Source organism: Caenorhabditis elegans, chromosome V (assembly GCF_000002985.6).
Source record: "Caenorhabditis elegans chromosome V".
Classification (NCBI taxonomy): domain Eukaryota; kingdom Metazoa; phylum Nematoda; class Chromadorea; order Rhabditida; family Rhabditidae; genus Caenorhabditis; species Caenorhabditis elegans.
The window spans coordinates 3,961,579-3,987,490 of NC_003283.11; the positions used below are offsets into that span (position 1 = coordinate 3,961,579).

Below are 25,912 nucleotides of genomic sequence, written 5' to 3' on the forward strand. Positions count from 1 at the left end.
AGGAATTATAGAATAATTGTTCCAATTTGAGAAAATTTTCTATTAGAGTCTAATAAGTTTGCAGGCTTGCATTGAATTTGTCCGACCAGTCTCAGCCAAAGAATTATTGTACAAAACAATTTATTGATTCAATATGTAGAAATACAATACGGTACATTCAGAAATACAATAATATTAATAATCAATGGGCCCGAGAAATAAATCTGATATCATAAACTGGAGGTCTTTTCACTGGAGAAAACGGTGTTGGGCTTTCAATTTTTGGAATGGCCCCAACTGGCTTCAAATCGAAATCTATGACGAGATTTCCGATAATCTAAAACATATCAATAATTTATTAACTTTTATTCATTCTGACTCACCAAATACAGCTCAGCTTTTGCGAGCGATTCTCCAGGGCAAGATCGTTTTCCAATTCCAAATGGAATCAGTCTCTTCTCTAAGTTATTATTTTCAAGGAATCTTTCCGGAATGAATTCTTTGTGATTTTTGAACGTTTCCTCGTCAGTATGTAGCAAGGCAAGCTGGGTAGTAAAAGCTGTTCCAGCTGGCACAGGGTGTCCATCAATTACTGCATCTTCTTCCAAAATGCGTAGTAAGTTGACGTTGAGAATTGATGAGATTCGTTGAACTTCCTGAAAAAAGATGGAAATAAAAGAATTGAAATTCAAGTGGTTTTTCTTAATCCGTAAGATCAGAATTCCAAAAAAATAACAGTTTGGGATTGTTTATTTTATGCTGCGAAAAAAATAAAAAGGGGAAAAAATCGGTATATAAAACTTACATTAATAGTAGCATTCAAATATGGAGTCTTGGTTCTGTCCGTAAGGGAGACTCCACGTGCTCCACCGGTAACTTCTGTCAGCTCTTTTCTGAGCTTCTCCACAACTTCTGGGTGATTCAACAGGCACGCACACGCCCAGGTCAAAGTTGTCGATGTGGTCTCCTGACCAGCCTGCCACAAATCAAACAAGTCGACGGCAAGTGTCTCGAGACTAAAACACACATTACAAATCAGCAAAAAATATGGTTAACCGAACATACGTAAAACTAGAGTCAATTCCATCTTTCTTATCTTTCTCCATCTTAACAATAAATGCGTCCACAAAATCGTCACCTTCTTCACTGAGAGTATGAGTTCCATTTTCAATAGCAGCAACTCTGAGATCAAAAAATAAAATTTGAACTGTATTTTTTTGTTGTTGTTAAATACCTTCTTTGAATTCCCTTCTTCCCGACTTCAAAAACAAAATCAAATGGAGCAAATGTAGTCTTGGTTCTCCACTTCATGAACCTAGACTTCAACATCCACAGCGGCAATACTCCCTCAATAATTGAACCATTCTCCAGTGCCATTGCAAGATTTGTTTTAAGTTCTTCAAATTCCTCATCGTCCTGCTCAAATCTTTCAGATACAAGTAGTTGATTAATAATGGAACCAACAAGAAGATCGAATAACGATGAAGCATTTACTTGAATTGCTCCGTCTTTGAAATTAGTCTTTTTGAAGTCTTCAAATCTGGAAATGAACACGAATAATTATGAAAATGAAAGTGTTCCTACGAACAGGTTTAGAAATACTTGGGCGATTTTCATTTAAAACATTGTTGTTCGAAACCGGTTTTCAGCTGTTTTTCAAGGGTTATACGTTTACGAAACTCATAATACGTTTGCAAAACTTTGAACAGCAAATTTTCAATTTTTTTTTGTTAGTACCTTGTTAGTAAACTTACCGATATCGATACTCTTCCATAATTTTGTCCTCTATAATATTTCTGCCAAGACCGAAATTTCTCAAAGTCATCAGAGCAAATCTTCTATGCTCCAGCCAAAAATCGCCATTTGATCCGATAATTCCTTTTCCTTCTCTTATATATTCCATGGCGCCAAAGGTGTACCGGTGCCCAAAAGTGTGGGCTTTCTTGACATGAGTTTCATGGGCAACGTCAAAATCACAAATCTGTACAGCAGGTATTGGACCCATCCACACTGTGAAAACTTTTCCGTATTGTTTTCTAAACTGATCGAATCCTGCGACAAGTCCCCCATATTTCCATCCATTATAGAATAGTTGATGGAAGTTTCCAATTATAGGTAAAGGAGTAGGTCCTGAAAAGATTTTTAATTTAAGTAAAGCTTAAAATCTAAAACCCACCATTCGGAAGTTTTTGTCTAGCCCTCCAAAGATTTACAGTTAATACAGCTGCAATTGCAACTAGAATTAGAATTATAAGCATTGTTTCTAGATGCAACTAAACTAGAGTTGTTCGCCAACTTATATATCTGAACCATCTCACAGAAACTACATTTTTAACTAATCGGTAGGAGGAGAATGAGACGCATCATAGAGAAAAAATCAAAAAGACAGCAGCAGCAGAAAAAGTATGCTTTCTCTAAGTTGAGGGTACAGACCACACTTTGGCTGTGTTGTGTTATTTGGTGTTTTCTTTGAAAGTTTCTGCTTTTGATTGACTGTAATTTTGTAAATTTATAATAAGTATGACTCTCTAAAAACTTTAATTATTTGTCCTAAAAGCGCCTAGGCATACCTTCAACAAAAACTGAATTATGTAATAACTCAAATTAATGAGAGAACATGGTAAATTAGATTGGCTTGTATTATTTTATAAATTACAGTTACTCCAAAAAAAGCCAACTTCACACTACATTTGAAAACATTTTACGGGCTTTCAAAATTTTGAAAAATGTCAAAATTTAATATTTATGTTTTCTATTTTAGCTTAAAAATTATTTGCTTCAACTGCCAAAATTTGCCAAAATTTGCGAGGTTGTCCAAAATTTGTAGCATACTAGCTAATTTTTTTACACTGTAAAGACTTGTCTTTCGATAAAATAGAAAGTTTTTAAATATGCACTACAATTTTTTAGGAAATTCCCCACATCCAACTACCCTTCTTTAATTACTCTTTTAGTTTGCACATTATGTTTTCTAAACACGGTATTTCAAATTTATTTTGAATGTTTTACTAATGCAATTTTGACTATTCTCGGCCGAACATATTGACTCCATCTAATCAGATTTTTTCACATTCAATTCTATGTATAATTTCTTCAAAAAATATCTGTTTTATTTTTTAAACTTGATCAGAAATCACATGTGATTTGGTTGATGTTGATCGACAAAACCCCAGTTTATTGAATTACGGTTGCCTGATAATTGAAAAAATAAGTATTTTTATTTTTCCTATTTTCAATTTCGACCGAAAACCTTCATATATTTTTAACAATATAATTTATCACATGCACAAAATAAAAGATTTATTCAGATTATTGAGATCGAGGAACGAAGCGAATATCATAGACTGGTGGTCTCTTCATTGGAGCAAATGGAGTAGTTGTCTCAATTTTTGGAAGAGTTCCAACTGGTTCTAGGTCGTAATCTAGGATCATGTTTCCGGTTATCTGAAAAACTAACGTTTTTTTGAATTTCATATTGTAAATCGAATTACCAAAAACAGCTCAGCTCTAGCCAACGATTCACCAGGGCATGCTCGTTTACCAATTCCAAATGGTATCAATCTCTTCTCCAAGTTATTATTTTCCATAAACCTTTCTGGGCGGAATTCTTGAGGATTTTTGAAAATTTCCTCATCAGTATGAAGCATAGAAAGATTGGTTGTGACTAGTGCCCCAGCTGGTACGGGCTGACTATCAATCGTTGTGTCCTCTTCGAGAACTCGGAATAGGTTGACGTTGAGAATTGAGGCAATGCGTTGGAACTCCTTAAATGAAAAATTGTAATATTTTTTTCTGAATTTGCCTAAATGTGTTATAATTTTTTATTCACAAGGGAAGTATTTCAACTTAATCCCGGACTTCTGAATGAAACCTATGCCATTTTGAAGAAGATCCTTTAAGTAGGCCCCTACAAAAAATTTAGCGGCAGAGGAGCACTTTGACCTTGAAAAAAGTCGCTCTGAAAACTTTTCAATACATTTTTTTCACAACTTTCAAGGCCCGTAAAATGGCTCCAAACGTGAATTTTTATAGATTTTAGATGATTTCTAGGATGCTCAGGGGCCGGAGAGCACTCGGAATTTTTTTCGGATTTTTTCGGAGTTCGGAATTTCGGATTTTTTTTGGAATTTTTAAAAATTTTCGAAAAAATCTGAAATTTTTTGAACCGGTCCATGGCAAAATTTTTCAGTGAATATAATTTTAAAAAAAAATTTCAGAAAAGTTGTCAAAGTTATTTAAGATCAAAACTGGGTGTTTTTACAAAATGAAAAATTTTTTGAGATTTTTCGGAACTGCAAAAACTAATTTTGGAAAAAATCGGCACCCGGAGTCGAACCCCAGACTTAAAAAATATTAATCAAACTCGCTAACCACTCGGTGACGACAATTTTTCTTGTAAATGAAATAAATGACAAAATCCAGAAAACGTGACTCTTTGATATCTACTTAAATATATAGGGACGTGAGAAATAGGAAAATGAGAGAACGCAGAGAAAAATTTTCAGAGCGACTTTTTTCCAGGTCAAAGTGCTCCTCTGCCGCTAAATTTTTTGTAGGGGCCTACTTAAAGGGTCTTCTTCGAAATGGCATAGGTTCCATTCAGATTAAGTTGAAATACTTCCCTAGTCAGGTATTTTTTTGCTTTTGATAAATTCAAAAGTGAGAACTTTATGGCTATTCAAAATGTTGAAAAGAAATCCTTATAATAGTGGCAAGCTCAGATTTTGCAAGTTTGTCATTCAACTGCAAGACGAAAGTTTACAAAATTTTAGATTGTTTGAAATGGTTGATTTTCTGAATACCAAGCCGCCATAAAAAGCTTTAAAAGAAATACTTGAGATGACCCTATTTGCTAATTTGGAGATATTTTGATCTTGTTCGTTATCATCCCTTCAAATTAAAAGAAATGAAATTTAATTAAAAAATGTTTGACTGAAGAAAAAATTCGCAACAAAAGAATTGTAGGTAATTGTAGGTATGAATAATTTTTGAAACTGTGAAAAATTGCATTTTATGATACTTACATTTATATTAGCATTCAAGTATGGTGTCTTGGTTCTGTCAGTAAGGGAGACTCCACGTGTTCCTCCGGTAACTTCTGTCAGCTCTTTTCTGAGCTTTTCCACAACTTCTGGATGGTTCAGCAAGCACACACACGCCCAGGTCAAAGTAGTAGATGTGGTCTCCTGACCCGCTTGCCAGAGATCAAACAAATCTATAGCCAGTGTCTCGAGACTAAAACATGCAATAGAAAATTTTCGAATTATTGAGAGAACATACGTAAAACTAGAGTCAATGCCTTCTTTCTTGTCCTTCTCCATTTTTACAATAAATGCGTCTACAAAATCGTCGCCTTCTTCACTGAGAGTATGAGTTCCATTTTCGATAGCAGCAACTCTGAAATTTCTTGAAATTCACTTTTTCTGTCAATTGATTAAAAAAGTACCTTCGCTGTATTCCTCTGTTCCCCAATTCAAAAATAAAGTCAAACGGAGCGAATGTTATTTTTGTCCTCCACTTCATTAACGGAGATTTGAGAACCCAAAGCGGTAGAAAACCTTCGATTATTGATATATTTTCGAGTGCCTCTGCCAGACTGGTTTTCAGCTTTTCAAATTCCTGATCGTCCTGCTCAAATCTCTCAGAAACTAGCAATTGATTGATAATTGAGCCAACGAGTAGATCAAAAATTGATGAAGCATTTACCTGGATTGCTCCATTTTTGAAATGTGTTCTTTTAAAGTCTTTAAATCTATATCTATATTCATCCATTATTTTATCCTCCATAATTGTTCTTCCCACTCCGAAATTTCTCAAAGTCATCAGAGCAAATCTTCTGTGCTCCAACCAGAAATCTCCATTCGACCCAATGATTCCGCGACCTTCTCTGATATATTCCATACCACCTACTGAATATCGAGTTCCAAAAATATTCGCTCTCTTGACATGAGTCTCATGAGCAATATCATAGTCACAGATGTATACACTGGGCTTCGGGCCCATCCAGACTGTGAAAACTTTTCCATATTGCTTTTTCAATTCATTGAATGCCGCCACCAAACTTCCAGTTTTCCAAGAAAGGTAGAACAATTGATGGAAATTGCCAATGAGCGGGAGAGGAGTTGGTCCTTATAACAATTCAAATATTATTATTATTCCTTGAAATTTACCTTTCGGAAGTTTTTGTCTGGCACGCCAAAGATTTGCAGTCAGGACTGCCGCAACAGCCAACAAAATTAGTATCAGTAACATTTTTTCTCTGAAAAAAGAAAAACTTCAACCCATGTTTTTGACAGCCACCTTATATACGGCAGATAATGAGGGAGTGTGTGAGGAAAGCCGAAAATCGACGAAAGAAAAAGAGAAAAACCCAGAGAGTACGAAATCTGAGTAGAGTATAGGAGAAAAGCGTGGTCTCTGATTGAAAGTTAGAAACCACACACTGCAAGTGGTTCTATGATTCTATGCGGCGAACGGCGAAAAAAAAAACAATGGTAAACAATGTTGTTACATATATTAAGGATATGAAAATTTGATTTTTTGATTTTTTTTTCAAATTCGTGTGGATGTTTGTATATAAATCAAAATGTTTATGTATGACGAGATGGAAAAATATATGTATATATAGGTGTATGTATATTATATGTAGGTTCAAAAAACGAGGTGACAATGAAATTCATTTGGAACGAGGAATAAATCTGATATCATATGATGGCGGTCTTTTCATTAGTGCAAACGGAGTTGGTGTTTGAATTCTTGGGGCAGCACCAACCGATTCAAAATCGAAATCCAAAATCATATTTCCTGTTATCTGAAAAGAAAAAAACTCATTTAAAGTATCAAAAACACACATTTCACTAGCCAAATACAGCTCAGCTCTAGCCAGTGATTCGCCAAGACAAGATCTCTTCCCGATGCCAAATGGAATCAGCCGTTTTTCCAGATTATTATTTTCCAAAAATCTTTCAGGTCGGAACTCTGTGTGATTTTTGAACGTCTTCTCATCGGTATGAAGCATGGCAAGTTGAGTAGTCAAAACGGCTCCAGCAGATATTGGCTGCCCCTCAATGATCGAGTCCTCCTCCATTAGGCGGAAAATGTTGACGTTTAGAATTGAAGCGATTCTTTGGATTTCCTGGAAAAACAAAAAAAAACCTACTGAACTCAAAAAATACAGTTTGCAAAGTACCTAGATTGTCAAAATACAATTTCCATTTAAACAAATTTTACACACAACTTGAAGTTCTAATGGCAACTGATTTAATAACAGCAATTTGAGAACTTTCGGTTTTTGCAAAAATATAAATAGATTGGAGTCTATAAGCTTCACGCTTACAATTTTTACAGTCTGTATTAAAAACTACACAATTAATTTATGGTTCAAACAATTTGAAATTACCTAGTTGACCTATGTAGGTTTTCATAAAAATATTTCAAAGGGTTCCCAGGAAATATAATTTTAGAAAATTTTGATTTGAAAAAAATCACAGAAATTTCAAAATAATGGCTAACACCTACATTGATAGTTGCGCCCAAGTATGGCGTCTTTGGCCTATCGGTTAGTGATAGACTTCGCGTTCCACCGGTAACCTCTGTCAATTCTTTTCTAATTTCTTTAACAACTTCCGGGTAATTTAAAAGACAGGCACATGCCCATGTCAATGTCGTTGAAGTTGTTTCCTGTCCTGCCAGCCATAGATCATACAGGTCTACGGCAAGAGTCTCGAGGCTAAAATATAATATCTTGTAAACTCACGAGGGCAAGGAATATTAAAACTAACTCAAAAGTAGATTGGATTCCCTCGTTTTTGTCCTTTTCCATCTTAATTAGGAATGCATCCACAAAGTCTTCACCCTCTTCACTCGGAATATGAGTTCCGTTTTTAATCGCGGAGACTCTGAAAATTAGTTTAAATTCTAACAGAAAAATAAGAAAAAGCTTGTAGTTACCTTTTCTGAATTCCTCTTTCCACCAATCCAAAAATAAAGTCAAATGGCTCAAAAGTTGTTTTAGTTCTCCATCTCATCAATTTCGATTTGAGCACCCAAACAGGCATGAATGCTTCAAAAATTGAAACTTTCTCGAGCCCCTTTGCAAGACTAGTTTTCAGCCTTTCGAATTCTTTATTATCCTGCTCGAATCTCTCAGAGACTAATAACTGGTTAATGATCGAACCGACAAGAAGATCAAAGCAAGATGACGCATTGACTTGGATACCTCCATTTTTGAAATGTGTGTTTTTGAAGTCTTTGAATCTGAAATGTGTCAATCAGTAAATACATAAGTAAGGTATGCAAATAATAACTCGTGGTCTCACAAAACATGTCAACATATTGATAAGAGACAAAATGATGACCACCTTCTTTTTGAATCAAGAAGATTGTAAGATCAAACATTAAATTTCTGTTCTAACCTATATCTATATTCTTCCATGATTTTATCCTCCATGATGTTCCTGCCAAGCCCGAAATTTCTCAGCGTTGTCAGTGCAAATCTTCGATGTTCCTGCCAAAATTCTCCATTTGAAGCAATAATCCCTCTGCCTTCTCGAATATAATCCATTCCACCATTGGAAAACCTGTGCCCAAAAGTGTTCGCTCTCTTAACATGAGTTTCATGTGCCACATCGAAATCGGCAATATGAACACTTGGAATTGGGCCCATCCATATTGTGAAAACGTTTCCATATTGTTTTTTGAACTCATTGAATCCTTGAACAATTCCTCCATTTTTCCAGGCATTGTAGATCAATTGATGTAGATTTCCAATTAGGGGAAGAGGGGTAGGTCCTGAACTTTTGATTTTTGTTTCAAATTTCTCAAAAAAACAAAGCTTTAAGCCCACCTTTTGGAAGTTTCTGCCTTGCTCTCCATAAATTTACAGTGAAAATTGCAACGATTGCAGACAGAATGAGAATTAAAATCATGTTTTCTATTTTTTTTCAAATGAAGTCAACAAAAAATCAAGTTGTTCGTCTTCTTATATGTGACTTTTTTGACACATTAACTACAATTTTCACAATTATTTGGAGGACAAGAAACACGAGTGATAAGATAAGAAACTACAAAATTTAAGAAAAGAACAAGGTTTAAAAAACTTTGTGGTTTCAGCTTTTGTGGTCTGTGCCAGCTTAAACAAATGAACATTGTTTAATGGAAATTTTATTTATGTACATGTTTCTCCCAATTAATTATTCATTTAATTATTAAAGATTCAAACTTTCAAAGGCTTGAATCTGATGTCGTAACTCGGCGGTCTTCTCAGTAGCCCAAATGGATTGCTCGTTAAAATTTTTGGAATCGATCCGACTGCCTCGATTTCAACGTCCAGGATCACATTTGACAGGATCTAAATTTATAATTTTTACATTTATTTTTTGAAAAATTTTAAAATTACCAAATACAGCTCAGCTCTAGCCAATGACTCTCCGGGACAGGATCGTTTGCCAATTCCGAACGGAATCAACTTCTTCTCCAAAGTGTTATTTTCGAGGAATCTTTCCGGTCTGAATTCAGTTGGATTTTTGTAAACTTCTACATCCGTATGAAGCATTGACATTTGAGTTGTGACAACGCAACCAGAAGCAAGTGGCTGGCCAGCGATTTCTGTATCCTGTTCGATTTTTCGGAAAAGATTGATGTTGAGAATTGAAGCAATGCGTTGCACTTCCTGAAAAATTTTGTTGATATACGAATTGTTTGGGAGTTTAGTTCCTATTTTTATATTTAACTCTAAACAAAAATTTACTGACTTTGGAAATGTCATGATATTAGTTATATAATATCAAAAATTATCACTTTCGCATGTTTAGGCATATTGTGAACATTTACAAAATAGTCGTCTCTCATTGTTTTGTCAACGTTTTCGTTCGGAAATTCATATAAAATCATAGAGAAATATTTGTACTTTTAATAAATACCTTTCTTAAAATAATTGATAGTTCGATAAAGTTGCTTAAACTCTGGCTCAAATACCAACAAAAAAAGAACAATTCACTAGGCACATTGCAACTTTGGGACAGTTATTAAGAAAATTATCAGAGATTGAAAGTTGAATTAATTTTAAAAAATACAAAAATTTTTCTAAACTTTTAAAAAATTGCCTAACTCAAACTTTTCACACAACTATGAAAAAGAGGTGGAACTTGTAAATGTGCAGAAAAAATATGATGCACATCTTTAGTGCATACTTTCATCTTACATTACAAACTGCATTTAAGTATGGGGTATCTGCTCTATCATTCAATCCAACATGTCTATTGCCTCCAGTCAACTTCATCAGTTCAGCTCTCAACTTCTTCACCACATTTGGATGGTTCAGTAGGCAACAGAATGCCCACGTCAGTGTCGTTGATGTTGTTTCTTGGCCAGCCTGCCATAGATCGAATACGTCGATTATCATTGTTTCCAGACTTAATAAAAATTAGATAAAAATCCAAAAAATAAAAGACGCTCACTTAAAAGTAGAAGGTGCACCGCTGTTTTCATCTTTTTGAATTTTAAGAATATAAGCGTCCACAAAATCTCTTCCACCATCCTCAATAACATGATCGCCGCTTTTTACTGCTTCCATTCGTTTTGTGAGATTTCTTTTGCTAACTTCATATATAAAATCAAAAGGTTCGAAAATCTTCTTCTGTCGCCACTTCATCAAAGGAGAATCCAAAATTGCAGTTGGAAAGAAGATGTCAATGATACCGAAATTTTCCAGAGACAATGCCAAGCTAGTTTTGATTTTTTCAAATTCTTGATCTCCCTGCTCAAATCGTTCAGAAATAAGTAGCTGATTGATGATAGAGCCGACAAGAAGATCGAAAAATGTTCCAGCGTGGATTTCAATGGCTCCGTTTTTCAAATGTGTTCTCTTGTAGTCGGAGATTCTAAAAAGGAAAATTGTCCAGCATTTTTTTTTCAAAGTACAAACCGGTAATTATACTCCTCCATAATCTTTTCCTCCATCAAGTTCCTTCCCAAACCAAAGTTTCTCAGGGTGGTCAGTGCGAATCTTCGATGATCTTGCCAAAAATCTCCGTTTGCAGCAATGATCCCTCGCCCCTCTCTAATATAATTTGTAGTTCCATGTGCAAATCTTGTGCTGAAAATGTTGGCTCTCTTGATGTGACTTTCGTGTGCCACGTCATAATCAGAAATGTAGACCGATGGAAGTGGACCCATCCATATAGTGAACACTTTTCCATATGTTTTCTCAAATTCATGGTATACCGCCACGGCGCTTCCTAACTTGATTCCATAGTAGATGAACTGATGGAAATTCCCAATGAGTGGCAGTGGAGTAGGTCCTTCAACATTTTAAAAATATATTATATTACAGTAAGAATAATAAAAATTACCTTTTGGGAGCCGCTGACACTTTCTCCATTGGTAAGCCGTGGCGACAGCAAAAAAAGTTACCAGCAACAAAATGATCAACATGATCAGAAGTTAAATCAGTTTCATTTTTTGTTGACCATTTTATACGAGGTTTTTCCAATTTGATAAGGCAAAGTAGAATGTTCATCACACAGGTTACATTTCCTACACTTATTTTCATAGTCGTATGAGAATGTGAAAAATTAGTAGTATTAAACAGTTTAATTATCAAAAACAGTATTTTCGACATGCTATACTTTGAAAAAAACATTAAATTTGTCCTTGGCATAGTTTGTTTTTTCAGTCATTTTCTTAAAAATTCCTAGTAATTCCAGGTTTGAGACATTGTGTGTTTCTAATTTTATATGTACTGCAATAAAAAATTTTGGCAATTGCTAAGTTAAAGGTGGTGAAGTCGAATTTTTTGATTGCTTTATTAGACTAAAAAGTGTCTGAAAAAGCCGAATTTCATAATGAAATTTCTTGAAAACTTCTCAACAAAAAAAAGTTATGACGGCTCAAAAAATGGTCTAAAATTCGTTTAAATTTGAAATTTGACCGACTTGTCAATGTCGCAGCGGCTGGAAACAATTTTTTTTTGAAATCACCGTCAAATTGTGAGTATAGCATGTAATTATGTATTTTGCGTTTTCAACACCATTTATGTATTTTGAATTCGATGGACGGCGAGATTTGGTAAAAAAAATTTAAAATTCTCGCTGTTTATAAGCTTTATAATGAAGTTGAAAACGCGAGATAATTAACTTAAATACCCAAATTGGACGGTAATTTCAAAAAAAAATTGTTTCCAGCAGCTGCGTCATTGACAAGTCGGTCAAATTTCAAATTTTAACTAATTTTAGGTCATTTTTTGAGCCGTCATAACTTTTTTTGAGAAGTTTTCAAGAAGTTTCATTATGAAATTCGGTTTTTTTCAGACAATTTTGAACCTAATAAAGCAATAAAAAAAATTCGACTACACCACCTTTAAAATTTTTTTTTACAATATCCGAAATTGAAATTGTCGAATAGGGTTGGTTATAGCTGTACCCGGGGGATTTACAAGTGATTTCGATAAAATTATGATGTTTCAAAAACCGTATGGTTATGACTACAAGGAAATTGATCATTCAACATCTAATATCATCGTTTAAAAGTTCAGGAGCTATATTATTAAATTTCATTCAAAATTTCCACCTGCCAAAAATATAGGGCCGGTTCTTTTGGGTTTTCAAGATCGATTTACTTTATTCTACGTTAACGTTTTACAGTTGTTAATAATTTCCATAAAACCTGTTGGAAGCAAAGAAAAATATTCAAATGTTTAATAATTTTTGGACAATTAGCTGCAAGATAATTTTTAGAAGCTTTTAAAAATTATTCAAATCTGAAAGAAACTTTATCATCTACAACTGTGCAATAAATAAATTTGCGCGATTCCTTTTTTCAGAACCCCTTGTCACAACGAATCTCATGGAATCTATTGGCAGTCTTACACTTCAGATCTCAGAGCTAAGAAACCGCATTTTTATTTCTGGGAATACGCATTTCAGGCAATTAACTCATGAGCTCCCATGATACTGACTTCTTCTGATTTCTATTCTTCTCTTTTAGTGTATTATTATTTTTTCTAATTGGTAGTTGTAAAGTCTGAGTGTTACAAAACGGAACTAATTTTTTTTCGATTTTCTGAGCGAGTTTTCCTATACTCCTCATTTTTGCAAAATTCAGTAATGCAACTCAACCTTAATCTTTCGCAATATCTAGAACTTATTGGCTCGTCGTTATCATTGCTTTTCAATTTAGTACTGCTCGTTATTATCATTAAATTTTCTAGACCCGAATATGGTTCTTATAAACTTTTAATGATGGTCATGGCAACCCTTTATGCAATTTATTCAGCTATAGAAGTTATTATCTTACCGGTACGAAAGTTTTGAAAATTTATGATAACTGACTTGACAGATTTTGTAGAGCTACCTGGTTTTCGAGTATAATTATTTATTATATACCACTCAGTTTGTGGAATATCAGCTATTATCTCAAATTTTGATTGGTAAATATGAAACATGAAAGCTGGTAAAAAAGAGTTTCAATTTCAGTCACGTTTTGCTCAATTTTCGCTTGCATGCAAGTCGTATTATCTACTCAATTTATATATCGTTACCTTTCAGTTGCCAGGTACATATTACAGGGACGCAAAAAATGCACTTTTTTAAGTTAATGTGCAAGCGCGCTCCACTGTCAAAATAAATTGTTCCGCGCCCAGGAGATGGGTCTCGTTAGGCATTTCGCGGCAAAAAATTAAAATCCGACGTCAATACCTAGCGAGACCTAATTAAGAGGGCTAAGAATTTTTCAATTGGCAGTGGAGCGCGATTCTATTGAAATTTCAGGAGAGTCTTTTCCGCGTATTTATAGCACATATTCAATTGAAATATCTTAACACTTCTAGTTTACAGTTTTCATTTCCTCCGGGAACGCTATTTCAAAGGAAAACGACATGTTGTTTGGATAAGTTTAACTTCGATATTCTTCACAAATTGGTTCCTTGTTGCCTGGTTTGTCTACGGAAATCACGGGGTTTACCCAAAAGAGTTAGAAGAAGAGATGTTTGAAAAATTTGATAGAAATATCAGCCAGATGGCATTCACCTTGGTGTCGTATGCAGTGAGCCAAATTGAGAAAACAATAAAATTCTACAAGTTCAGTTACAGAAGCAAGGAGAAAATGGAAAAGTGTTGCCAAATTATTTGAACATTGCAATGATAGTTTATTTGCTAGCATGTGCGGTAAGGATTCTGGTTGAAATTGAAACTGTCTGACTCCTGAGTTTCAGATGATTCCAATGAATATTTCACTTTCTTGTGGTATTAAAACATGGCTTAAAATTCGTAGCACAATAAACATGGCTCAAAAATCACGGCATTTGCAAAAACAGGAACGCCAGCTGTTTTTCGCTTTACTTATCCAGTTTACAATTCCATTTATTGGCAACACTGTGCCAATGTTGATATTATTCTTCTGTCCAGCACTTCATATTTCAACAGAACCCTATACAAATTATATTTGCATGCCCGTCCCGTTTTACCCAATTTTCGACGCCCTAGCAACAACTTTTGTAATTAAAGACTATTACAGGGGAATAATGAGTGAGTTTCTATTCAGAATATAAGAAAAAAATCACAATTTTTCAGGAATTTTCGGATTGTCCAGATACATTAAAGAAAGTTCCACAGCAACCGGTATCCGTGTTCCCGCCAACACGTTAGGAGAGCAATCGAGTGTATCAATTAATTTGAGGCAGATCAATACGATTAGAGTCGACAACTGGTGATTTTTTAAAGCAATTTTTTTTAATTTTAGTGATTTTATAAAATTGTTATGTATCATTTACTATAAATAAAAGAAAATCTGCCGTCAAGTTTATCAACAAACGATTTTTAGTTTAACTATCTAATCCGCACGTCACAAAATTTACTTTTCAAATATAGTTGTAATATTTCTTTTGAGCTATATCGTCATTAATCCAGTCTTTTCAATTTTTAATACGCGTACTTTTTTGAAATAAAATTACATTTTTATCATTAAAGTTCATCAGACATACTATCAGATTTTGAATTTGCTTCCAGAATATTGAAAATCGAATGTCCTTTGTTTTAAAGATAATATTTTGTAGTTGGTACAATATTTTTTGGCAGACGTCTAGAACTAAATTTTTTATCTTTTGATTTTTATAAATATAATATAAGTATTTGTCAAAAGAAAAATCATCTAAAAGGCGTGGCAACAATAGGGAAATTATGAATCGTTTTCTCATAAAAGCCTAATTCACAATAGAGTTACAATTTTGTATTGCTTAGTTTACTTACTATTTTTGATATAGTTTTTTTCAGTATATATTTTTTACATTACACAATCTACGTCACTAAGTTTTCAAAAAAAAATCAAGTTTCGTCGCGAAACAAATATTGCTTTGTTGCAATTTTAAAACATTCCTAAATTTTCGAGTTGTTTTGTTGTTTACCGGAGAGTATTTTTTTTGGCATTTTATTTTTATGTAGTTTAGAAATAGATATACCACCACGTAGACATTTTGACATTAGGGATCCATAGGCAAGTAGGCAGGTACATAAGTATCGGTAGGCATGTCCAATAAACAATCTAATATTCGCCGGTTGCTCTGCGAAGCGGGCGCCCATTTTTTGGTCCCCGTTCTCAAAAAAAGAGGTATATTTGATTCAATAGTTAATTTTAATACTAATTAAAAATTCGTATAACTTCCATTTCATAAAACATGAGTATCGTTAAACTAAAAAGCTATACATTTTCAGAAATGCAATTAAACTTGAACCTTTCTCAATATTTAGAGCTTATTGGATCTTCATTGTTTTTATTCTTCAACATGATAATGCTTATTATTATTCAAAAACTTTCAAGACCTGAATACGGGTCCTACAAAATTCTAATGATGGTTATGACAAGTTTATATGTGGCATATTCTGCCATTGAAATTCTTGTTTTACCGGTATGAATTTATTTAATTTTATTTATGGAGATTATCGTATTTTTGAATTCAGAGTTATTTCATTTACGAATACACTTATTTTCTATTTACTACTCAATTTACACAATATCAAAACATGTCTCAAATTCTTATAGGTGAGTTTGTAAAAATTATTTTCTTCTCCAGTACCCAATGTTTCAGTAACCTTTTGCTCAATTTTCGCATGTATGCAAGTGGTTCGTGCTGCTCAGTTTATATACAGATACTTTTCAGTTGCAAGGTTCAAGAAACAAATTTCAGAAATTGTATAAAACTAAGGTTTTTATTTCCAGTCTCCACTACCTCTGCGATAAATACTTCAAAGGAAAAAGGCACATTGTTTGGGTATCTGCTACTATACTATTTTTCCTGAACTGGTTTCTGGTTGCTTGGTTTGTTTACGGAAATTATGGAGTCTACCCAAAGGAATTGGAAGATGAGATATTTGAAAGATTTGATAAGAATATCAGTCAAATTGCATTTACACTGGTATCCTATGCTGTGGGTTTTACCGCATGAAAATAGAAAAAAAGAACTTTCAGAATCTTGATGACAAGGGTCAAATTGAGCTGAATTATCTCAATATTGCAATGATTATTTACTTGATTTTCTGTGCTGTAAGTCGAAAAAATCTAAGCAAAAATTCATTATCCTAAATTTCAGTCAATACCCATGATTATTTCCCTCGTTTGCGGAATAAAAACGTGGCTTCAAATTCGTAGTGCAATCGACATAACAGATAAATCTAAAACTCTCCAAAAACAAGAACGCCAGCTATTCACAGCTTTACTCATTCAATTCATAATACCTTTTCTCGGTAACACGGTCCCAATGCTTATACTTTTTGCTTGTCCTGCACTGCACATTTCCACGGAGCCCTACACAAACTATATCAGCATGTCTGTACCGTTTTATCCTATATTTGACGCAATTGCAACTACTTTCATTATTAAGGATTACTACAGAGGAGTTTTGAGTAAGTATGATAGGCGTGGACGGCATCCGAAATTTTTAGGCAAATCGAGAACTTGGCAATTTGAAAATAATCAAGTTTGAAAGTTTTGAAAAAATTTCAAAAGTAAGCAAAAAAACTAGTTTTTACTGCAGTAACTCCTATGGAAAATTTTTTGGTTCTCTCGAAAAGTGGTAAAAACTCAGTAATTGCCACTTTTGATTGCCATTTAACAAAATGTAAAAAAAAATATTATGGCGCCATAGGATTGGTTATTAACAATTTCCCAACTGGCGCTATTCCATTTTTGACACATGTTTTTTTTTGTTTCAGAACTATTCGGACTCGCAAAACAAACTCCTGACATTTCTTCGACAATTGGTTGAAAATAGCAAAAAATCTGAGTTAATAAATTTCATTTCATGAATAAATATTTCGATAGGATCATTTTAAAGTATATTCGTCAGCAGCAGAAATCTATTTTCCCCATCCGTATCCATATGGGCGGTATCCCCATGGGCGGTAGTATGGGCGGCGCCATCCTCCGTATCCTCCGTATCCGTACGGGCGGTCTGAATCGAAAAATTGCAGGTACTTGTCAAATTTTAGTAAACTTACATCCATATCCCCATTGAGCTTCAGCGACGGCCAACAGGCAAGCGATGAGGAGAAGGACAATGAAGAAGAGCTTGGCGGAAATCATGATTCTGGAAATTGAAAACTATGGCATCCCAATTTTTGTTAATCGTGTAAAAATAGGGAGACCCCTTGAGATAATCATGAGAAACTGTCAGAAAATTTTAGAGATGTATGTATTGACCTTTGGTGACGTAATTCGCAACATGGATAGTACTATCTAGTAGGTCAAAAATCATCAAGGGCACATGTGAATTGAAAAATGTCTACCAATGAAAAATTGGTGTATGGTCTACGTCTAGGTACGTCTAGGTCTAGGTAGGTCTAGGTTTAGGTAGGTCTAGGTCTAGGTAGGAATAGGTCTAGGTATGTCAGGTATAATAGGTATGTATATGTAAAATAAGACTAACAATGCATTTTTTGAATTTTTAAGAGATGTTTGTAGACAAAGTCTTTGAGAGATCCGAAACTGTCAAAATAAAAATTAGAAAGTTTAGAGCAAGTTAAATATTTTCTAAAATAAATTCAGAAAGTAAAAGTGTTTGGTGTTTTTGGAATCCACTTTCTAGTACATCTCCAAAGAAAACCAAGCCGAAAATGTGACTTATCTCCCTCATTCCCCTCCATATTTATACGTCCTCATCTAACTTGTTCACCGAATAATCGTCCTCATTCGTTTCCCCGTCTTCTTCTAGTTTCTACCTCGTTTTCTCTGATCTATGACGCTTTCTGATCTTTAATTGTCGACTCCACTCTATCAGTCCCAGTTCTTCGTGTCACCACCATCGTTACCAAATGTGTTATTCGGCGATCGGCAAGTGAGAGAAGCCGATTTCCCCGAAAGTTTTGTGATTTTGCCCGGCAATGGATTAGTCTGTTTGGTGAACAGGGATGAAACCGTGTAGACCATCACACAGTGGTTGATCTTCTTCGTGACCGCGTCTGATAAGATAGTGTGTTGGAGTGAGAGAGGGAGAAGAAGGAAAATGGTTTAATGATGTCATTGTTTCTCGCCAAAAAGAGATAGTGGAGATAAGAATATCTGATCTATAAAAAGACAAGTAAAGTGGCGAATATTAGAAAACTCATATTCTTGATATTCTACAATCAATAACAATGATTTCAACTTCTTCAATTCTTGTTCTCGTCGTCCTTCTAGCCTGCTTCATGGCTGCCAATGCTCAATGGGGATATGGTGGATATGGAAGTAAGTTTTATGATAGATATTAATTTTTTGAATTCCACCTAGTTAAACAGTTTAATTTTTAATTTTAGTTTGTTTTCTAAGTTGAACTACATTCTTTACAATATAATTTATTTCCAGGAGGTTATGGAGGATATGGTGGATACGGTAGAGGCTACGGTGGATATGGTGGATATGGACGTGGGTATGGAGGCTATGGACGTGGAATGTATGGAGGATATGGTCGCCCATATGGAGGATACGGATGGGGAAAGTAAAAGCATAGACGAGTCAACTCGCATCCGATACTCAAATTTTGTTAATTTATGCTCCTTGTACATATATTGAACTCTAATTTAATGAAAATCTATCTATGATACACTTGAGAACATTGTTGTTCGTACATTTTTTCACTGTAAATTTGTTCCAATTAGAATGGAACAAAACCCAACGGAGATAACGTGTAACAGTAAAATTAGATCAAGGACAACATGTTCTTAACTGTTGGCATTTTAGAGAGGAGTATGATCTGATTTTCGTTCACTCTTATTGTTTTTCATGTGAGCTGATAATCTATTTAAACGTTCAAATGATTGCAGACTGTGCCAAATTTTGAGCAGAGAAATTTCCCCTTGTGTTTCACTAGAGGTGGAGTATTGGCAGTTAGGATTCAACCTTAAAAAGCTTTTAATAATATGACATGACCGAAAATCTTATTAAAACATTCTAAAACATTTAGATTTTTACAAAATTTTTCAGTAAGCATTTTGATGAATGTCAAATTTCATAAAATGTCGACTTTTTGAATAATTTCGAGCATTGCTGTAGGTTTGAAAGCCAACGATGTTTGAATACAAACAAACAAAGCACACTGAAAGTAGGGCTACCACGGTACGTAGACGCATCGAGGCGAAAGGTAGGTGGAGGTCAGGCAGGCAGATATTTTAACCCTTACATGAAAGCCCTAATTGAAAGTACGAAGTTCGTTTAACAAGCAATTTTTGGTCGGCTTCAAAACTATGAAAAGTGAAAACTGAGTTCTCAGCACTTTTTGGCTCTAAAAAAATTGATTCAAAAAACGGCTTTGAACAGCTTCCGTAATAAAAATACTCAACTTTTAATTGTGCCATGCAACTGATGAATTTTTTTTGAATGATGATTTTCAAGCAAATTTAAATTGACATGCTTATAATGAATATTCTGAATTTTTCGGTTTTATTCGAGAGGTTTAAAATTTTTCAATTTTTAACGCATTGTCCAAACATTCCTTTTCTGATTCATGTGACCATTTTGTAATTTGATCCTTTATCACGATGATGTTCCTTTTTTCTTTTTTTCTAACAAAGCTGAAAACAAGTTGAGTTTTTGTTTGATGGGAGATGTATAATGAATTGGTCTCAAACTTTTAAAATTTTAGGGGATTCCGGTATTGAATTTGTTTATTCTTAATTTTTCGCATAGTGAAATAGTGAAAAAGAGAAAATTCATTTTCTGCAAGAAGATTAGTTTAGATGATTACAAGCACATTTTTTCTGAATTCCAAGTTTGAATCAAATATGTGTAGTTTTTAAAAGTAGGAATAGAAGACCAACCTGTTCAAATGTGTCAAATGAAGACAGACATCAAAAACACCTTTTCTTAAAAATTTCCTTGAAATGAAATTGTAAACAACTTTTAAAGTTCAAAAATATCAATCAATGATATTTTATGGTTTCAAATAACTAAAAAAACCACGAAAGCGATGAGCGCACTTTCCAGATCAAATATATTTCATTTCCTAGAAAAAAGCTGTGTTTTTCTAAATCGTTCGAAAGTCCAAATTATGTCAAGCACGGACTGTGATAGCTTCAAAAGTACAATCACTGATTATTTGATTATAAATTCAGTGATCAATACTTTTTAAACGCTTCAGTTTTTATTACAATTGGTTGGAATTGATCTATATTTTATTAAGCTTTCAAATCTGTTCGTCGTATAAGGAGAGATATCAGAGGGAAAAGAAACAGAGTCTTGTGATGATATCATTTTTTGATCGCCAAAGAGAAAATTGAAGATAGTGGAAATCTTGTATAAAAGTCACAAAAGCTGTGGAAAAAATCAGAAAGCCATTTGCTTGATTTTTAAAATAAAACAAAAAATGATTTCAACTTCTTCAATTCTGATTCTCGTTGTTCTTCTCGCCTGCTTCATGGCTGCCAGCGCCCAATGGGGATATGGAGGATATGGAAGTGAGTTTTATACACATACAACTGATCACTCATAGTTTTTTTTTCTAGGAGGATATGGTGGATACGGTGGATATGGTAGAGGTTATGGTGGATATGGACGCGGATATGGAGGTTATGGACGTGGAATGTGGGGACGCCCATACGGAGGATACGGATGGGGAAAGTAGATTCATGAAAAATGATGCTAGTAATATTTTTGAGAATCTCATTGCCTTATGAACCTGTGCGTTGTATATTGATTTCGACAACACCAATAAATAAATTATTTCATCTATTGTACTATTTACCTAGAAGCATGCGTTATAAAATCATACAAAAAAACGAACTGTCAGGTGTAATAAACACATAACAAATATTGAAAAAAGAACGAATTATGAAAATTTATCCTGATACTTTTTGGCAGAAATTAAGGTAAGCGCTTACATTTAATTTTAGTGATTTTGGTTCAAAATGTAGATCTACGGAAGTGAACATGTGGATTTACGGGGTGAACATGTGGATTTACGGGATGAACATGTGGATTTATGGGAGAACATGTGCATTTACGGAGTAAATACATATATATGTTTACAAGGAGCTTGTTTTAAAAATATGGAAAATGACTATAGATCTACAGAAGTCAAATCAATGCTGCATGTGAAATCGCAAAATTTCGATAACAAAAAAAACATGTTTTTCAAAACTTTGAAACGCAAAAATTAGGAAAATTTAAAAACAATTTATTATGCATAAATTTCCAAATTTTAAGTTTTTTTGGAAATAAACCTTATATTTGATTGATTCATTAAAAATGCAAGCAGTTCCTTTTTACTTCTATGTTGTTTCAAACTTTGGTTAGCGACACAAAAACAATCATTGGTCAGAAATGTTGCCCATAAGACATAAACGATATTTTGCCTTTCGAAATGAGATATCAATGTAACCTTTAGAAATCGGTAAAAATTGGAAATTGTGTTTTCAGAAGTCATATTGGTCAGATGATCACAGAAATCAGAATGATTAGTTTACCACAGTGCGGTTAAAACTAATGAAATTTTACAAAAATCTTCAAAAAAGAGAGTGAAATAAATCATGTCAACACAGGATAATGTGGCAAAAAGATGGAATGGAGTGCTTGTAAAAACATACTTTTCAAAACTTTTTCGTAATTTTTTTAGTTTTTCTAAAATAAAGAATAGGCAATTTTTTTTTGAATTCCCGCGCAAATGACCAGATTCAACATTTCCGAATTTTCTGGCTAAACACGTTGGTTTTTTTTCAATTTTGATATTAGATTTGAAGCACGCCTGTCAAATGCTCAGACAGCTTACCGCAGAAAATATATAATTTCAGCATTTTCTTTTTCGGTTATCTAGATTTCTCCACGGGAAAATGACTGAAAAATTGAAAAACGGTGTTTCAAATCTAATAATAAAAAATCAAACAAAACGAATGAGTTCAGTCAGAAAACGGAAGAATGTTGAATCAAAATGTTATATTATGATTGCGCGGGAAATCAAATTTTATTACCCATTTAAAAAATTTTGCAAAACTGAAAAAAATCTTTTCAAAAATTTATAGAAATTCTCTAATTTTTTAAATAGTTTTATTTGGTCGTTACGGTCAGTTTTCTCTCATTTGAAGATAAAATCGCCTCTATCCCAGCTTAAAGTATAACAAAAATGCGGTTTTGCCACGCTTTAGGCAGTAAAAAAAACGGTTTGTGTATGTGTTCAGAATGTAGGTGATATACATATATTTTTTGACCGTTTTCAATTTCCTTGTTGATTTGGAATTGATCTGTAGGTGATTAAGCATCCAACTCTATTTGACGTACAAGGAGAGATCTTAGATGAAAAAGAAACAGAGTCTCGTGATGACATCATCGGTTGATCGGCGAAAAGGAAATTGAAGATACGGGAAACCTTTCTATAAAAGAGGCGAAAAACGTGGTAATAATCAGAAAGTCATTCACTTGATTTTTAAAAAACAAAAATGATTTCAACCTCTTCAATTCTTGTTCTTGTCGTCCTTCTCGCCTGCTTCATGGCTGCCAGCGCACAATGGGGATATGGAGGATATGGAAGTGAGTTTTTTTGTGCTTTTTGACTTATCTCAAAAAAAGTAGATCATTCACACATATTTTCATTTTCAGGAGGATATGGAGGATATGGTGGATACGGACGAGGAATGTATGGAGGCTATGGACGCGGAATGTATGGTGGATATGGACGTGGAATGTACGGAGGATACGGACGCGGAATGTATGGAGGATGGGGAAAGTAAATACATGGATAACCATCTATTAATAATTTGAAAATCTCATTTCGTTATGTAACAATGCGTTGTACATATCCTGATTTCTCACTTTTTTCTTGAATAAAAACTTGCATAATAATTGTTGTTTTTTGTTGTTATATAATTGAGCTCAGAAAATGAACACACTGAAATCTATTGAAGTTTCTAATTAATAAAAATAAACTATACAGAAATTGAGAAAATGCAAGTATAAAATTACAGTAGAGGAGCTTATTTTGAAAGGTTATATTTCGGTTGAGTTTAATCATATCAGTAAATAATGAATTTCAAAACTACATGAGAAGAATTGAAAAGTATTTGATCAATTGATGGATTTTAAATTAAAATTTAAGGCAACTGAGACATGGCTAGCAACAGATGAACAAAAAAATGTTTTCATCAAATTTCCTGATTTCAAACTTTGCGTAAAACTAAAAGGAAAACTGATCATTGATCTCTCTGTAATTTTAAAAAGAGAAAGTCAGCTCTAATGTTTCATTTGTTTACCAGGCCTTGGTCGGTAATCGAGAATTCCCGTGAAGGACGTTGGTCAAAACTGTCTATCTACAGACTGTCAGGAGTCAGCAGCCAAAAAATTCTTTAATTTGAAACGAGAGTCATGAAGGTTGAAAAAACAACTTTAAAAAGAATAAACCTTTTAGGGGAAGAAAATAATTTACATGAGCGAAAAAAACTTTTTTTTCAGTTTTGGAATAAAAAAAAATCAAAAATGCTGATTTATTTTTGAATTTCCGCGCAATTATTTTTAACATTTTTGCGCTTGCCACCTACAGTGCGTCCAACTTCTATAGCACCCCCCTCTAATTTGGCGGTTTGGAGCTTTTCAAAATATTTTCAGGAAAAGTGTTAGTGCAGTTCGATAGCAAATGTTGAAAAACCTATGCTCCCCAATTTTTATCATGATATCTCAAAAATCACGGAAATTAGGTCAAAATATCGGAAAAATGGCCGTCCAACTTCTATAGCATCTATAGCAAAATGGCCGTCCAACTTTCTATACCCCCTCTGATTTTTGACAATTTTCGGTAAAATCGGGGGTTTCTTTGTAATTCATGAATTTATTTTGTGAATAACTTCACACCAAAATTATCAGACGGTTTCATTTTTACATTTAAAAAATAAATATAACACTTGAAAACACGTGGAATGCCTGGGATTGTCCTGGAACGTTCTTATTTGCTTCAGAGGCCATATCTCGGCTCCCAATCGGTTTCGCAACACCAAACTTTATCAAAATGTTCTTCTCCGTCTAGTTATTTCTATGTTATTAGTTGTAGAGAACATTCATTCATATTAACCAAATGGAAAAAGGAGTAACTGCAGTGATTTTTAGAAGGCTTGATTTAACTCTGGAAACGAGCGTTTGGAGGCGCAGAGCTGAAGGTTTTGACTTTGTATGGTACAGAATTTCAGCTCATATGATTTAAATATCTTCGAAGCTTTGATTTTGATTAGAAGTCCTTGAAATTTTATTTGGACGAGTTCACGAGACCGCTCAAAAAAGAGGACAAAGGCAAAGCGAGGCCGCAAGTAGTTTTCTCAAGCTAACATGCGACAATTAGTCTGGCATTTGATTTATCCATGGATTTCCACGGATTTGATGTTCATATAAGATTATTTTCAATTTTTGTTATAATTTAGTAATTTTTTGTCGAAAATGTATTCTCAATCATTATCTCTGCGCCTCCAAACGCTCGTTTCCAGAGTTAAATCAAGCCTTCTAAAAATCACTGCAGTTACTCCTTTTTCCATTTGGTTAATATGAATGAATGTTCTCGCCAACTAATAACATAGAAATAACTAGACAGAGAAGAACATTTTGATAAAGTTTGGTGTTGCGAAACCGATTGGGAGCCGAGATATGGCCTCTGAAGCAAATAAGAACGTTCCAGGACAATCCCAGGCATTCCACGTGTTTTCAAGTGTTATATTTATTTTTTAAATGTAAAACTGAAACCGTCTGATCATTTTGGTGTGAAGTTATTCACAAAATAAATTCATGAATTACAAAGAAACCCCCGATTTTACCGAAAATTGTCAAAAATCAGAGGGGGTGCTATAGAAGTTGGACGGCCATTTTTCCGATATTTTGACCTAATTTCCGTGATTTTTGAGATATCATGATAAAAATTGGGGAGCATAGGTTTTTCAACATTTGCTATCGAACTGCACTAACACTTTTCCTGAAAATATTTTGAAAAGCTCCAAACCGCCAAATTAGAGGGGGGTGCTATAGAAGTTGGACGCACTGTATAAATATTGGTTTTCTTGATTTTTGATAAATTTTCATGCAATTTGCTACAAAGAAAACTTGGTCACCCGGATGAAATTTGCTGAATCTATTTTTAAAGTTGGCCTAAAATCAATTATTTGTAAATTGTTTTTTTTTTGCATAAAATGTCAGAAAATTTGCCGCGCACACCAAAAATTAGACAAGGAAAGTTTGACCGAAATTATTGACTTTTTTTCCAAAAATTCTGGAAAGGTACCATAAAATTGAGCTATTTTTAATTTATGCAGGCAGACCACACGGACTTTATTAAAAATCCAAAGTGTGCTACGAATTCAGTAATTTTGGTGCTCCAAAAAATACCAAAAGCTATCACATTTTCCGAGTCCGAGCAACACGGCAAATTTGCCGAATTTGCCGTGTTTTGAAAATATTGGAAAAAGAGATTTTCTTGAGTTGGCACAACACGGTAAACTTTGAAATTTGCCGC

General features: G+C 34.0%; 10 protein-coding genes and 5 non-coding genes across 18 annotated transcripts; 9 read left to right on the top strand and 6 right to left on the bottom strand.

Annotated features, from left to right (window-relative positions):
* Positions 1–102: 102 nt before the first annotated feature.
* On the bottom strand, positions 103–2,237 carry cyp-34A7 (CYtochrome P450 family; the record flags this gene model as incomplete). Its single annotated transcript, NM_071700.3, has 7 exons — positions 103–316; positions 363–635; positions 785–995; positions 1,045–1,161; positions 1,214–1,519; positions 1,734–2,109; positions 2,156–2,237. The coding sequence occupies 7 exons, from the start codon at positions 2,235–2,237 to the stop codon at positions 182–184; spliced, it is 1,500 nt and encodes a 499-aa protein (NP_504101.1). The 3' UTR covers positions 103–181.
* Positions 1,029–1,133, top strand: B0213.23. Its single transcript, NR_068683.1, has one exon. It is a non-coding gene; the product is annotated as a small nuclear RNA B0213.23 (small nuclear RNA).
* Positions 2,238–3,218: 981 nt separating the features above from the next.
* Positions 3,219–6,245, bottom strand: cyp-34A8 (CYtochrome P450 family). The gene is made up of 6 exons (NM_071701.6): positions 6,150–6,245; positions 5,426–6,107; positions 5,260–5,376; positions 5,004–5,214; positions 3,471–3,743; positions 3,219–3,423 (listed from the first exon to the last, which is right to left on the bottom strand). The coding sequence occupies exons 1-6, from the start codon at positions 6,229–6,231 to the stop codon at positions 3,289–3,291; spliced, it is 1,500 nt and encodes a 499-aa protein (NP_504102.2). The 5' UTR covers positions 6,232–6,245; the 3' UTR covers positions 3,219–3,288.
* Positions 4,060–4,125, top strand: B0213.25. Its single transcript, NR_068684.1, has one exon. It is a non-coding gene; the product is annotated as an Unclassified non-coding RNA B0213.25 (non-coding RNA).
* Positions 5,244–5,349, top strand: B0213.18. Its single transcript, NR_001520.1, has one exon. It is a non-coding gene; the product is annotated as a small nucleolar RNA B0213.18 (small nucleolar RNA).
* Positions 6,246–6,555: 310 nt separating the features above from the next.
* On the bottom strand, positions 6,556–8,962 carry cyp-34A9 (CYtochrome P450 family; the record flags this gene model as incomplete). Of its 4 annotated transcripts, NM_001047606.5 has the most annotated exons (7): positions 6,556–6,790; positions 6,842–7,114; positions 7,498–7,708; positions 7,761–7,877; positions 7,930–8,235; positions 8,394–8,769; positions 8,825–8,962. In NM_001047606.5, 7 exons carry the CDS (start codon positions 8,904–8,906, stop codon positions 6,656–6,658), a joined length of 1,500 nt encoding a protein of 499 aa, NP_001041071.1. The 4 variants fall into 4 exon arrangements, with proteins under 4 accessions (NP_001041071.1, NP_001041072.1, NP_001041073.1 ...); NM_001047607.4 differs by having other exon boundaries at positions 6,557–7,114; positions 8,825–8,921; NM_001047608.3 differs by lacking the exons at positions 7,498–7,708; positions 7,761–7,877; positions 7,930–8,235; positions 8,394–8,769; positions 8,825–8,962 and having other exon boundaries at positions 6,656–6,790; positions 6,842–7,066.
* On the top strand, positions 7,748–7,849 carry B0213.24. Its single transcript, NR_068685.1, has one exon. It is a non-coding gene; the product is annotated as a small nuclear RNA B0213.24 (small nuclear RNA).
* Positions 8,963–9,123: 161 nt separating the features above from the next.
* On the bottom strand, positions 9,124–11,413 carry cyp-34A10 (CYtochrome P450 family). Its single transcript, NM_071703.5, has 6 exons — positions 11,331–11,413; positions 10,904–11,279; positions 10,437–10,859; positions 10,181–10,391; positions 9,377–9,649; positions 9,124–9,328 (listed from the first exon to the last, which is right to left on the bottom strand). Exons 1-6 carry the CDS (start codon positions 11,410–11,412, stop codon positions 9,194–9,196), a joined length of 1,500 nt encoding a protein of 499 aa, NP_504104.1. The 5' UTR covers position 11,413; the 3' UTR covers positions 9,124–9,193.
* Positions 11,414–12,806: 1,393 nt separating this feature from the next.
* On the bottom strand, positions 12,807–12,827 carry 21ur-12341. The gene has a single exon (NR_068686.1).
* A 255-nt stretch (positions 12,828–13,082) lies between these two features.
* On the top strand, positions 13,083–14,686 carry str-82 (Seven TM Receptor; the record flags this gene model as incomplete). Its single annotated transcript, NM_071704.2, has 7 exons — positions 13,083–13,274; positions 13,324–13,405; positions 13,452–13,530; positions 13,812–14,019; positions 14,067–14,141; positions 14,189–14,501; positions 14,547–14,686. 7 exons carry the CDS (start codon positions 13,083–13,085, stop codon positions 14,684–14,686), a joined length of 1,089 nt encoding a protein of 362 aa, NP_504105.2.
* Positions 14,687–15,685: 999 nt separating this feature from the next.
* On the top strand, positions 15,686–17,233 carry str-83 (Seven TM Receptor; the record flags this gene model as incomplete). Its single annotated transcript, NM_071705.1, has 7 exons — positions 15,686–15,877; positions 15,930–16,011; positions 16,058–16,136; positions 16,189–16,396; positions 16,438–16,512; positions 16,559–16,871; positions 17,181–17,233. The coding sequence occupies 7 exons, from the start codon at positions 15,686–15,688 to the stop codon at positions 17,231–17,233; spliced, it is 1,002 nt and encodes a 333-aa protein (NP_504106.1).
* Positions 17,234–17,246: 13 nt separating this feature from the next.
* nlp-34 (Neuropeptide-Like Protein) lies at positions 17,247–17,556 on the bottom strand. The gene is made up of 2 exons (NM_001383293.2): positions 17,466–17,556; positions 17,247–17,419 (listed from the first exon to the last, which is right to left on the bottom strand). Exons 1-2 carry the CDS (start codon positions 17,548–17,550, stop codon positions 17,325–17,327), a joined length of 180 nt encoding a protein of 59 aa, NP_001370306.1. The 5' UTR covers positions 17,551–17,556; the 3' UTR covers positions 17,247–17,324.
* Positions 17,557–18,476: 920 nt separating this feature from the next.
* nlp-31 (QWGYGGY-amide) lies at positions 18,477–19,044 on the top strand. The gene is made up of 2 exons (NM_071706.6): positions 18,477–18,690; positions 18,808–19,044. The coding sequence occupies exons 1-2, from the start codon at positions 18,600–18,602 to the stop codon at positions 18,942–18,944; spliced, it is 228 nt and encodes a 75-aa protein (NP_504107.1). The 5' UTR covers positions 18,477–18,599; the 3' UTR covers positions 18,945–19,044.
* A 1,733-nt stretch (positions 19,045–20,777) lies between these two features.
* On the top strand, positions 20,778–21,163 carry nlp-30 (QWGYGGY-amide). Its single transcript, NM_071707.5, has 2 exons — positions 20,778–20,894; positions 20,943–21,163. The coding sequence occupies exons 1-2, from the start codon at positions 20,804–20,806 to the stop codon at positions 21,059–21,061; spliced, it is 210 nt and encodes a 69-aa protein (NP_504108.1). The 5' UTR covers positions 20,778–20,803; the 3' UTR covers positions 21,062–21,163.
* A 1,683-nt stretch (positions 21,164–22,846) lies between these two features.
* Positions 22,847–23,269, top strand: nlp-29 (QWGYGGY-amide). The gene is made up of 2 exons (NM_071708.6): positions 22,847–22,959; positions 23,029–23,269. The coding sequence occupies exons 1-2, from the start codon at positions 22,869–22,871 to the stop codon at positions 23,157–23,159; spliced, it is 222 nt and encodes a 73-aa protein (NP_504109.1). The 5' UTR covers positions 22,847–22,868; the 3' UTR covers positions 23,160–23,269.
* Positions 23,270–25,912: the final 2,643 nt, after the last annotated feature.

Excerpts from the sequence above, each read along its gene's own strand:
- cyp-34A8 (NM_071701.6), bottom strand. The coding sequence starts at position 6,231 with ATGTTACTGATACTAATTTTGTTGGCTGTTGCGGCAGTCCTGACTGCA. Across the intron at positions 5,215-5,259 it reads GGCATTGACTCTAGTTTTAC|TCTCGAGACACTGGCTATAG; the intron begins GTATGTTCTCTC and ends TGCATGTTTTAG. Across the intron at positions 3,744-5,003 it reads ACTTGAATGCTAATATAAAT|GAGTTCCAACGCATTGCCTC; the intron begins GTAAGTATCATA and ends TTTTCATTTAAG.
- cyp-34A10 (NM_071703.5), bottom strand. The coding sequence starts at position 11,412 with ATGTTGATCATTTTGTTGCTGGTAACTTTTTTTGCTGTCGCCACGGCT. Across the intron at positions 10,392-10,436 it reads GGTGCACCTTCTACTTTTAA|TCTGGAAACAATGATAATCG; the intron begins GTGAGCGTCTTT and ends ATTTTTATTAAG. Across the intron at positions 9,650-10,180 it reads ACTTAAATGCAGTTTGTAAT|GAAGTGCAACGCATTGCTTC; the intron begins GTAAGATGAAAG and ends AAAATTTTTCAG.
- nlp-34 (NM_001383293.2), bottom strand. The coding sequence starts at position 17,550 with ATGATTTCCGCCAAGCTCTTCTTCATTGTCCTTCTCCTCATCGCTTGC. Across the intron at positions 17,420-17,465 it reads AGCTCAATGGGGATATGGAT|ACCGCCCGTACGGATACGGA; the intron begins GTAAGTTTACTA and ends TTTTCGATTCAG.
- nlp-31 (NM_071706.6), top strand. The coding sequence starts at position 18,600 with ATGATTTCAACTTCTTCAATTCTTGTTCTCGTCGTCCTTCTAGCCTGC. Across the intron at positions 18,691-18,807 it reads GGGATATGGTGGATATGGAA|GAGGTTATGGAGGATATGGT; the intron begins GTAAGTTTTATG and ends ATTTATTTCCAG.
- nlp-30 (NM_071707.5), top strand. The coding sequence starts at position 20,804 with ATGATTTCAACTTCTTCAATTCTGATTCTCGTTGTTCTTCTCGCCTGC. Across the intron at positions 20,895-20,942 it reads GGGATATGGAGGATATGGAA|GAGGATATGGTGGATACGGT; the intron begins GTGAGTTTTATA and ends TTTTTTTTCTAG.
- nlp-29 (NM_071708.6), top strand. The coding sequence starts at position 22,869 with ATGATTTCAACCTCTTCAATTCTTGTTCTTGTCGTCCTTCTCGCCTGC. Across the intron at positions 22,960-23,028 it reads GGGATATGGAGGATATGGAA|GAGGATATGGAGGATATGGT; the intron begins GTGAGTTTTTTT and ends TTTCATTTTCAG.